Source organism: Papio anubis, chromosome 12 (genome assembly GCF_008728515.1).
Source record: "Papio anubis isolate 15944 chromosome 12, Panubis1.0, whole genome shotgun sequence".
Classification (NCBI taxonomy): Eukaryota; Metazoa; Chordata; class Mammalia; order Primates; family Cercopithecidae; genus Papio; species Papio anubis.
Window position 1 is genome coordinate 116,499,867 of NC_044987.1, and position 12,192 is coordinate 116,512,058.

General features: G+C 49.9%; 1 protein-coding gene across 4 annotated transcripts in view; it reads left to right on the forward strand.

Annotated features, from left to right (window-relative positions):
- Positions 1–4,341: 4,341 nt before the first annotated feature.
- KDM2A (lysine demethylase 2A) overlaps positions 4,342–12,192 on the forward strand; it is a 143,127-nt gene continuing 135,276 nt past the window's right edge. For 2 of the 4 annotated variants that reach the window (XM_003909488.5, XM_031653748.1), the window contains exons 1-2: positions 4,342–5,166; positions 6,344–6,468. In XM_003909488.5, coding sequence (XP_003909537.1) covers positions 6,427–6,468 — 42 coding nt within the window. In that variant the 5' untranslated portion in view covers positions 4,342–5,166; positions 6,344–6,426. The remainder of the gene's footprint in view (positions 5,167–6,343; positions 6,469–12,192) is intronic. The other 2 variants (XM_009185543.4, XM_021925499.2) reach the window with 2 other exon arrangements.

Below are 12,192 nucleotides of genomic sequence, written 5' to 3' on the forward strand. Positions count from 1 at the left end.
TAAGGTCTACGCAAACTCTTGACTCACATGAAAACTTCAAGTTTCTTAAATATTGAATCATCTTTACCTAAAACCTTCCCTTCTTTTTTTTTTTTTTTTTTTTTTTTTTTTTTTTTTTTAGAGATAGGGTCTCACTGTCACTCAGGCTGAAGTGCAGTGGCATAGTCATAGTTCATTGTAACCTCCAACTCCTGGACTCTAGCAATCCTCCACCTCAGCCTCTTTTTTTGTTTTTGTTTTGTTTTGTTTTGTTTTGAGACAGAGTCTCCCCCTGTTGCCCAGGCTAGAGTACAATGGCGTAATCTCGGCTCCCTGCAACCTCGGCCTCCCGGGTTCAAACGGTTCTTCCTGCCTCAGCCTCCCGAGTAGCTGGGAGTACAGGCACGTACCACCACACCCAGCTATTTTTTGTATTTATAGTAGAGACGAGGTTTCACCACATTGGCCAGGCTGGTCTCAAACTTTTGACCTCATGATCCGCTTGCCTCGGCCTCCCAAAGTGTTGGGATTACAGGTGTGAGCCACGGCACCCGGCCAAAGCTTTTTAACCATTGGTTATGCTACCTCCTGGGGAATCTTCACAACCAACTTCTCTATTTTAGTTTAGACCTACACTGTTTGGGACATCTTTACTTCCTCCTTAACATTTAAGGAGAAATTGGAAATAGTTTAGCTTAACCAGACTAAAGAGTTCTCTTTTCGCACCGTAAAGTCTCCCAAAAGAAATGGGTGAGCCGGGCGTGGTGGTGGACACCTGTAATCCCAGCTACTTGGAGGTTGAGGTGGGAGAATTGCTTGAACCCAGGAGGTGAAGGTTGCAGTGAGCCGAGATTGAGCCACTGCACTCCAGCCTGGGCAACAAGAGCAAAACTCCATCCCAAAAAAAAGAAAAGAAAAGAGAAGAAGAGAAAAGAAAAGGGTGACTGGATTTTGACTCTCAGCATTTGTTGGGTCTTAGCTTTGCTCAAAAAGGCAGGGATTTATTAATATCTTATTAAGGTACCAATTTATTACAGCCAGGGACCCTGTTCTCAGTGCCTCTAGAATGCATTTTTATTTCCTTTTTCCCATATACCATTGTCAGGGTTGAAGCCATAGAGTTCACAGTTCTGGTGGCCTTCTTGGGGAATCCCCCAAGCTCTATTCTCCCTGCAAATGGCTGTTTTAGACCAATGCAGTGAGCCTCACAGATCTGTCTTTGCCAATCAGAGCCACTGTGATGGTGGGAGGAATCACCAGCCATCTGTCTATCTCTTATCTCACCCTGCATATCTGCTCTGGAATATTAACAAAGCCTGCCTGTGGAGAAACCATTGTGTATATCTGTTTAAATGTCCCATTCCCCCAACGCAGACTAGTTAACAAATGGTTTTCTACTGGAAAAGAGCTGGCTGCAATCTGACAAATCTTGCTCTACTTGCAGTCCCATTCAAAATAAGTACTACTATTACTGTTCTAGAGCCTTTTTTTGAGGGGGGGGCGAGGGGGTGGAGTCTCGCTCTGTAGCCCAAACTGGGTGCATTGGCGCCATCTCGGCTCACTGCAACCTCCACCTCCTGCATTCAAGTGATTCTCCTGCCTCAGCCTCCCAAGTAACTGGGATTATAGGCATGCACCACCATGCCCAGCTAATTTTGTTTTTTTGTTTTTTTTTTTTTTAGTAGAGCCAGGGTTTTGCCATGTTGGCCAGGCTGGTCTTGAACGCCTGACCTCAGGTGATCCACCTGCCTTGGCCTCCCAAAGTGCTGGGATTACAGGTGTAAGCCACTGTGCCCAGCCTGGTCTAAAGCCTTTCTAGGTTTCCTTCCAGCATGCCCACATGAGTTAAACTTGGAGGTATCTGTTCGCCAAGGGTGTGCAACTTACCTTGAGGGTTAATTACTTAAGGGGGTCTGAATGTTAAGAAAAAGGGCAAGACCAAGTTGAGCTACTCCTAGAGACTTTCTCTTTTCCGCCAAGTATTCCCTGGGTTACAAGGGTGAGTAGGAAGGAAATAAAGCTGTTTATTTTGCAAATAGCAACAAGGCCCAACACTTAATCTGACAATGGCAAAAGCTTTCTCTCCTGCTTAAAAAACAAACGAAACAAGCTGCTAACTTTTCCTATACCTATAGAGAGCCAGATGCCTATGGGACCATATCTGGTAGCACCAGTGTGAGAGACTGCTGCTTTTAAAATATATTTTACCACAGTCGGAAAGATTTAAAGAGACTTTAGATCTGATACAGTTTCTGTGATTATCTATTTTGTATCAGTGCTCTGAAAATCTAAGAAGTCTGAACAAAACTGGTATCAAAATAAAGAATATTTCCCAGTGACTAGAATGCAAAAGGATGATATCTTATTAACAAACCTTTTTAGCTGTTTGTGAGATGTTTCAGTCGGCTGTTGGAGTAATTATGCAAGCTCTTTAACCTTTCTATACTTCAGTTGTCTATCTTTAAAATGGATATAGCGCTAACAGGCACTTCAGCTTGTCTCCTAAGGATGTTGTGAAACAAAGCAGAGAATGTCTGTACAAACTCCCCAAGTTCTGCATGCAGAAAAACCTTCTGTGGTAATAAATAATAATACCTTGCACTGACGTAGCGCTTTTACCTTGGAGTTCAAGCCTTGATAGAATTAGAAGGTATCATTATTTTAATTGTCTCGCTAACGTCCTCCTGAAAGGGTTGATGGCTGTTTATGCAGGTTATATGATTCACTCCATGCCCTACCTCTCTGCTCCATTCCCTGCTTCCAGGAGTCAGAACCTGAAGAGTGGGAAACCAAGGCAGGGAGAAAAAGATTTGTGTGACACCGCTCAACAAGGGCGTAGTGGAGCCAGTAGTGCCAACCCCGATGTGTAACGCCCCAGCCACCATCCTTTGTGGGATTTAGAATTTAAACGGGCCCCAGAGCAAGAGATTGGCTGGGGAAATGCCCGGATCGCGGCTGGGCTGCTCGCATGGCATTGCTCGGCTACCTCCGGCCGGGCTCCGTCGACGTTCGGAGCCTGCTGGCCCGTCGGGCAGCTGTCGGGCTGCGGGAGCCGGTCCGTGGGCAGGGCCGGCGCAGCTCGGGCGGCCGCTGCCCCATCGCTGACCCCCGCGCGAAGCTGCGCGCACCAAGAGGAGACATCTTCCCGGTCGGGCCTCCCGCGCCCGCCACGGCCCGGGGCGGCAGGGTCGGGCCGGGGGCCGGGGGCGGCCCGCGCACCCCTCCGTGGGGGGCGCCCCGACTCGCCGGGGGCGGGGTCACGTCCCACCCGGGCCGCCGGGGGCACCGGCGCGGCGGAAAGCTGAGCGTGGCCGAGGAGCGGGGGCTTCCTGGGCCACCTCGCCAGGCGCCTCCGGCCGGCGGTGGGCGCGCCGGCCCCCGCCGCCCCCGGGCCGTCGCGGAGACCGTTCCTGCGCCTGGTACCTGTGGACGCCCTTGTTAAGCGCCTGCAGCTCCCCCAGGGAGCCGAGCCCAGGACAGACATGCTACTCCTGTTTCCTGCCCCTTCGGAGCGACGAGCAGTGGGTGAGGCGGGGCCAGGCCGCTGCACCGAGGAGCCCCCGGGCCCAGGGCGGACGGGCCCCGTGGCGGCGGCGCCGGGGCCTGCCTAGGGATGGCGGGCAGGCCGGCCTCGGCCCACCGGCCGGCACGCGAAGGGAAGGCAGCCGGCGGCCATGCACCCCTTCCCTGCGCCCTCTCGCCCTGGGCAGGCCTGAGCCGGGAGCCCAGGTCGCGCAGGCCCAGCCCGGCGACCTGACCCCGGGAGACCCTGCTTTGAGGCGGGCATCGGTTGCCCTGGCCCAGGCCTCCCGGCCCTCAGGTTGTGTGACTGTGACGGGCCGCCTGGGGCCGAGGGCGGTTGAAGGGGAAGGGGGCGCATGTCTCTCACTGCTTGGGGGGGTGATATGTTTTGTAGGGGGTAGGGGGGGGGGTCACCACCCTCCCAAGGGGGGTGGGGGAGGGCGACCGGCGCAGCTGGCCGCGAGGGGCGGGGTCACAGAGGCGAAGTGTGTGTGAGGTTGCGTGGGGGGAGGGCGCGCGGAGGAGGATCGGTGCCCTTCGCGCAGGCGCGAGCAGCCGGCCGGGCCCGAGCCCTGGAAGAACGCCGACGGGGAGCGGGGGCGGCGGGCCGGCGGGAGGGCGGGCGGGCGGGTGGCCTGACGCGAGGGGGCGCAGGGAGCCGCGTCGGCGTCGCGGGGCGCGGGCGATTCGAGGCCGACGCATCCGCGCGTGCGCGCGCCGGCGGTGTGTCCGCGTTAGAGGGGAGTGACGCGTGCGCGTTCACGCGCGCCCAGGAGAGCGGTAAGAAGCGCAGGGAGGCCTGAAGGGGGTGGGGGGTGGAGAGGCGAGCTGGAGGAGGGGTGGGGAGGTGGCGCCTGCGCAGTGCGCCTCGGAGGAGCTGTGTGTATGTGAGAGTCTGACGGGTTCAAAATGGCGGCGGCTGCTTCAGCGGCTCCTCCTGTGTGAGGGAAACAACACCCCTCCCCGGCAGCGGCGGCGGCGGCTCGCGGAGCACCTTCCCAGCGGCTGGGCCTGTCGCCGCTCTGTCTTTCCTGGGCAGGGGGCGCTCCGGGAAGAGGGGCAACGCCAGGGGGCCCATCCCCCGGAATCCCTCCTCTGCGACTGGGGAGTAGCCGGGGGGCTCGTCCCGCAGCGCGGAGCCGGAGCTGAGGGGGAGACGCGAGGGGAGCCAGGGCCCCCAACCCGGCGTGCCGCGCCGCTCCCGCCCTGTCCGCCCCCCGGGGCCGGGGCCCGCGTTCCGGGGGGCCGGGGCGGCGCGGGGAGCCTCGGGCCGGCCGGTCTCAGCTGATCGGCCGCTGCTCCCGGAGGCGACCAGCCCCTGCTGGCCGAGGGCACGGCGAGGAGGGCGCTCCCTGCGGCCGGGGCCGGCCCGGGGCTCGGGCCCGGGCTGCTGACCACTGGCCCGGGGGAGGCGGGGGCGCCCCGGGCTCGGCGCCGAGGGGTCGCGCTCGCCTCTCCTGACGCCTCCGACTCCCGGTCTCCAAAGCCAGAAGAGGAGGTTTGATTCAGCAACTGTTTGCTCCCTTTTCCTGGTCGCTCTGACCCTCTCTGGATACTGGGTTGATCACGGAAAAACCGAAGACGACGTTTGGGATTTAATTATTCCTCTCAGCTTTGGAATCTTTTACTTCTCACTTGGACAAGAACTCAAGAGCAGAATCTCCGGTGAGTTTCCCCCTCCCCCCTCATTTGGAAGTTTGGTTGACTGTGTTATCCAAAGACTGAATGTAAAGTTTCTATTTCTTTTTCCGATGGGTGAACCATTGAAACGCCTTTTCCTGGGGGAGCCCAGCGACATTCGCCCTTTTTCCTCTCCGGCCGTGGCTGCTCCAAGCCCGGGTGGTCGTCGCCCAGGGGGTGCAAGCACGGTTTCCCTCCGGACTTCGGGCCAGGGCTTCCTCCGGGAGGGCTCTGCCACCAACTGCTCTCGCAAACTGTGTCATCGGGTCCTCTGGTCTCGTAGCAGTTTTGAAAGGATGCTGTTAACGTGGCTGTAATGTAGTGACAAAAACGGGGGGAACCTGCGTTCTCAATGGAAGCCATTATCCACGAGAATATTTAGAAAAAAGGAAACCCTTTCTTGGTATTGCCGATTGACCGTCGCGCCGGCCGGTCTTTTATTGCATTTTTGGACAAGATGTATTTTCCTCGTATCCATAGATGCGATCGTTTATTTTATTACTTTATCCAAAAAGATCAGATGGAATTTTGGTCCTTGATTTGCGCCTCTGAAATTTGTTTCAGAGTTGTGCACATCTTGTGTTGGGGTGGAGGGTAGATTTGAGAATGAAAAGACCCGGGGAGTCTAGAAAGGAAGGCGACGATTGTGCACGGCCTTACAGGAGGGGTATGGGAAATTGTTTTGGGGTCATTTAAATCCTAATTTCTTGTCCTCTTTTTACATAGTCTGCCCTTCTTTCCTTTAGTTTCTGATTACTGGTGAGAGAGAACTAATTTGGTTAGGATTGGGATTAGTTCAGTGGTGTTTCACCTGGTCAGCTCTCTAGAGATAAAAGTCCTGAGCTTTTTTTTTCTTGCTGATGCTGTCACGAAGGGGATCCTTGCTAGTGGTAATCCTGTGGGGAGAAACTAGTGGTGTGGCCCATCCACAAGGAACTGAAACCAACATCTCGTTTCGTCTAGGCCTCCGACAGTTGTAATGTGATTAATGTTGAACATGACATGGAACCACTTGCCCAAAAGCAGAAAGGTCCCAAACTCATGAAGAGGAACCTGATTTTTCAGAGAACCTTTAACAGTTACCTTAAATACTCCTTTCCGCGAACAGAAAGCACAAGTTTGAGAATGAGTTCTCATTTATGCTTGTATCATTATTCTTTAGTGTTGCAATCTGGTTCCTAAGGAGGAAGAGGAAGGCAGCCCTGGAGTGGTTTCTTTACAGTAATTTCAACAGAAGAGTGAGAGATGGAACCCGAAGAAGAAAGGATTCGTTACAGCCAGAGATTGGTTAGTATTTTCTCCCCCCACCACACCCTCCAGTTTTGAAGTAGGGTAACTGTTTTGTTTCCATTTGTGAATATACTGTGAATCTGTGATTAGAACTTTTCAGGTGACTTTTCTGTGCACCAGAGGAGGGGGAAAGGTGTATTAATATTGAATTTGGCTTTTGGCCAAAAATATTTTATGTTTTATATATTTATCCTGTTTGGAAATGGAGTTCTATGTAGCCTTTAGCTTTTATAGAAACCATTGTATACCCAAGGATTTTATGGATTACAATGTGACAAAGATTCCTAATTTTACAATACTGACTTTGTAATACACCTGATTAAGTTAGATTAGAATATAAATTTTGGAGGCAAAGCTGTTTGAGGAAGGATAGTTGAATACATTTTTTAAGATTTGATTTGTGACTTTGAGCTGGGGAGTAGAACTATGAATTATTCTCTTTTGTTTTATAAATTAACACTTTGGTAGCTTTGAAGGGTTGTTGGGATTGATTGAAGACAGGTAGAATACTGGATGCTGATAAAGTTCTGTGTTTTGGGAGGAATGTATGAGATGTTGTTGAAAGAAATTTTAGACATGATTTGAAAGGATTAGCTTATATCTGTATACGAACACTTGGATCCTTTAAGCCATGTTTTCTTCTTAAGGTTTCCCTATTGGAGTTTAAGAATTCAATTTTTGTTTTTCTTAGCCAAAGAGAGCTTTATTAATAGTCTCACAGTATTAATAAAAATTTGAATTTGTGTTTGAAGAGTGGGCAATGAGGAAAGCCACAGAATTGTATGTAGTATGTGAAATTTGCTGAACTGAAAGGCCTAGAAGATTACTAAAGGAATTTATGGTGGTTTTATTTGGCTCTGCATTTTAGATTGAATTTAGGAGAAAACGAATGGTTCTCCAATACATTTTCTAGTGATCCTTACTCTTTTTGAGAAAAGACTTATTATTTATTTTTATTGAGATCGAGTCTTACTCTATCGCCCAGGCTTGGAGTGCAGCAGCGTGGTCTGAGCTCACCGCAGCCTCCGCCTCCCGGGTTCAAGTGATCCTCCTGCCTCAGCCTCCGAAGTAGCTGGGACTGTAGTTACAGGCCACCACGCCCAGCTCATTTTTGTATTTTTAGTAGAGAATGGAGTTTTACCATGTTGGCCAGGAAGATCTTGATCTCCTGACCTCGTGATCCACCCGCCTTGGCCTCCCAAAGTGCTGGGATTACAGACGTGAGCCACTGTACCTGGCCATGGCCTGTTTTTTATTTTTATTTATTTATTTTTATTTTTATATTGATTGATTGATTGACTGATTGATTGAGGCAGGGTCTGGCTCTGTTGCCCAGGCTGGAGTGCAGTGGCGCGATCTCTGCTCACTGCAAGCTCTGCCTCCCAGGTTCACGCCATTCTCCTGCCTCAGCCTCCTGAGTAGCCAGGACTATTGCGCCCGGCTAATTTTTTGTACTTTTAGTGGAGACGGGGTTTCACCATGTTAGGCAGGATGGTCTCGATCTCCTGACCTTGTGATCTGCCCGCCTCGGCCTCCCGAAGTGCTGGGATTACAGGCGTGAGCCACCGTGCCCGGCCTTTTATTTTTATTTACATAGACAGGATCTTGCTCTGCCCAGGGTGAAGTTCAGTGGTGTGATTATAACTCACTGTAGTCTCAAATTCTTGGGCTCAAGCAATCTTCCATTCCAGCCTCCTGAGTAGCTGGGACTACAGTCATGTGCCACCATGCCAGGCTAATTTTCAGATTTTTTTTTTTTTTTTTTCTTAGAGACGGGGTCTTGCTATGTTGCCCATGCTAGTCTTGAACTCCTGGCCTTAAGCAATCCTCCCACCTTGGCATTACAAAGTGCTGGGATTACAAGCGTGAGCCACAGTACCTGGCATATTTATTTATTTGTTTTGTGACTGCTAGAAAGGTTTGGTGTATATTGGGAAGTATATATTCAGCATGCATATATTCTGGTGAGCCTAATTTCAGAGATTTGTCTCGTTCCCAGTTCATGTGTTGAGATTATAATTCTTCATCTCTAACTTTGTAGAAATTAAGCGTATCCATAGTGCAATATTGTATCATTGTGATATATATATATTTTACATTTCTTGAATTAAACTTTTCTTTGGGAACAGAAAAAGAGACGATGCCATAAAACTCCTTTCCCAGGTAGTTATTGCTATATGGAATTCACTTTTATCATGTCAAGTTGTTAGGTAGATATCTAAGGGATTTTGCAGTCCAGACTTTAAAGGAAGAGCCTTTCTAGCAAGCAAAACTTTTCACTTTTTTTTTTGAGACGGAGTTTCACTCTTGTCACCCAGGCTGGTGTCCATTGGCACTATCTCTGCTTACTACGACCTCTTCCTCCTGGGTTCAAGTGATTCTCCTGTCTCAGCCTCCAGAGTAGCTGAGATTACAGGTGCCTACCACCACACCTGGCTGATTTTTGTATTTTTAGTAAAGGCGGGGTTTCACCTTGTTGGCCAGGCTGGTCTCGAACTCCTGACCTCTGGTGATCCGCCTGCCTCAGCCTCCCGAAGTGCTGGGATTACAGGCATGAGCCACTGTGCCCGGACTTTTGGGTTTTGTTGTTTGTTTGTTTTGAGAACGAGTCTTACTCTGTTGCACAGGCTGGAGTGCAGTGGCACTGTCAGGGCTCACTTACAACCTCTGGCTCCCAGGTTCAGGTGATTCTCCTGCCTCAGCATCCCGAGTAGCTGGGACTACAGGTGCCTGCCACTACACCCAGATAATTTTTATATTTTTAGTAAAGATGGAATTTCACCATGTTGGCCAGGCTGGTCTCGAACTCCTGACCTCAAATGATCCACATCGGCCTCCCAAATTGGTGGGATTACAGGTGTGAGCCACTGTGCCCGGCTTCACTTCTTTTATTTTATTTTATTTTTTTGAGACAGAGTCTCACTCTCGCTCAGAGTGTAATGGCGCGATCTTGGCTCACTGCAACCTCTGCCTCCCGGGTTCAAACGAGTCTCCTGCCTCAGCTTCCCAAGTAGCTGCGATTACAGGTGCCTGCCACCATACCCGGCTAATTTTTTTGTATTTTTAGTTGAGACGGGGTTTCGCTACATTGGCCAGGCTGGTTTCGAACTCCTGACCTCAGGTGATCTACCCACTTCAGCCTCCCAAAGTGCTGGGATTACAGGTGCAAGCCACTGCACCTGGCCCACTTTTTTTTTTTTTTTTTTTTTTTTAAAAGAACAAGGTAGGGAGGTATAGTGGGAAGGAGAGACAAGTACTCTTGACTTTTGTCTTGGCAAGATTTTTTTTTTTTCTTTAAGTTGTAAGGTGATTGCTACCTGTTGCATACATTAACCCTTAATTAGCGTATGTTTTCTTTTGTTTAATGTGCTATCTTAGCAGTGTTTGTGTAAGAGGGCACATTATATATTTGGAGGGAACTTTCTTTTTCTTTTTTTTTTTTTTTTTGAGACGGAGTTTTGCTCTGTGGCCCAGGCTGGAGTGCAGTGGCATGATCTCAGCTCACTGCAAGCTCCACCTCCCGGGTTCACACCATTCTCTTGTCTCAGCCTGAGTAGCTAGTACTACAGGCACCCGCTGCCACGCCTGGCTAGTTTTTTTGTTTTTTATATTTTTTAGTAGAGGCAGGGTTTCTCCATGTTAGCCAGGATGATCTCAATGTCCTGACCTCGTGATCTGCCTGCCTCGGCCTCCCAAAATGGTGGGATTACGGGCGTGAGCCACTGCGCCTGGCCTGGAGGGAACTTTCTTATTTGTTTTTTTTTTTTTTCCTTTTTTTGAGATAGGGTCTGTCTTTGTCGCCCAGTCTAGAGTGCAGTGGCGTGACCACAGGTCATAGAAGCCTCGACATCCTGGTCTCAAGTGATCTTCCCACGTCAGCTTCCCAGGTAGCTAGGACTACAACCCTGTGCCACCATGCCTGGCTAATTTTTGTATTTTTTGTAGAGGTAGGGTTTTGCCATGTTCCGAAGGCTAGTCTTGAACTCCTGGGCTCAAACGATCTGCCCACCTTGGCCTCCCAACAAGTCATTTTTGGAAAAAAAAAATCAGAAATAACTAGTTAAGGGCTGGGTGTGGTGACTCACGCCTGTAATCCCATCACTTTGGGAGGCCTAGGCAGGAGGATCACCTGAGGTCAAGAGTTTGAAACCAGCCTGGCCAACATGGTGAAACCCCATCTCTACTAAAAATACAAAAATTAGCTGGGCACTGGGGGTGGTGGTACGTGCCTGTAATCCTAGCTACTGGGGAGGCTGAGGCAGGAGAATTGCTTGAACTTGGGAGGTGGAGGTTGCACTGAGCTGAGATTGCGCCACTGCACTCCAGCCTGGGTGACAGTGAGACTCCATCTCAAAAAAAAAAAAAAAAAAAAATTAGCCGGGCGTGGTGTAGGGTGCCTGTAATCCCAGCTACTCAGGAGGCTGAGTCAGGAGAATCACTTGAACCTGAGAGGCAGAGGTTGCAGTGAACTGAGATCACACCATTGCACTCTGGCCTGGGTGACTGAGCGAGACTCCGCCTCAAAAAAAAAAAAAAAAAAAAAAGGCCAAGGGCCCTGTCTCATACCTGTAATCCCAGAACTTTGGGAGGCCCAGGCGGGCCCATCACCTGAGGTTGGGAGATTGAGACCAGCCTGACACAACATGGAGAAACCCCGTCTCTCCTGAAAATACAAAATTAACCGAGTGTGGTGGTGCATGCCTGTAATCCCAGCTACTAAGGAGGCTGAGGCAGGAGAATCACTTGAACCTATGAGACAGGTTGCGCTGAGCCAAGATCATGCTGTTGCACTCCAGCCTGGGGAACCAGAGCAAAACTCCATCTAAAAAAAAAAAAAAAAGGAATAACTAGTTTTAAAAAATTGTTTTTTGCCAGTTATGGTGACTCACACCTATACTCCCAGCACTTTGGGAGGCCGGGGAGGGAGGATTACTTGAGTGCAGGAGTTCGAGACCAGTCTGGGCAACATAGACCCCCATTTCTCACACAAAGATTGTTTTTTGGCTGGGCACGGTTGCTCAGGCCTGTAATCCCAGCAGTTTGGGAGGCCGAGGTGGGTGGATCACTTGAGGTCAGGAGTTTGAGACCAGCCTGACCAACAAGGTGAAACCCTGTCCCTACTAAAAATACAAAAATTAGCCGGGCGTGGTGGCAGGCGCCCGTGGTCCCAGCTACTCAGGAGGCTGAGACAGGAGAATTGCTTGAACCCAGGAGGTGGAGGTTGCAGTGAGCTGAGATGGCGCCGCTGCACTCCAACCTGGGCGACACAGCGAGACTCTGTCTCAAAAAAAAAAAAAAAAAAAAAAAAGGGTTGTTTTTCCAAGCTTCGTTATTTACCTATTACATGTGGAAAAGAAATGCGCCTTTGAAGATGGTGTATATGTGTAAATTTGGAACGTAAGCTACACTTTCTGGAACTAGAATATTTTGCATTGTTGGAGTTGAACAGCTAGGAATTGACAAGGGTGTATAAACAATGTTTGGCTTCTTTTAAGCAAGACTTAATTTTTTTTTAGGTAATGAAAATATTAGTACTTTTATATATAGATTGCCAGAACAAAGCCAGATCTCTGAGGCGAGTTTGTATACCTGAGGAGGTACTCAAGTGGGAGGGATAGAAGCTTCCTTTTGATGCCAGGGTGGGTTGTTCTGAGGTAACAATGATTTATTTCTGTATTTCTTTTTTTTTTGGAGACAGGGTGTTACTCTGTTGCACAGGCT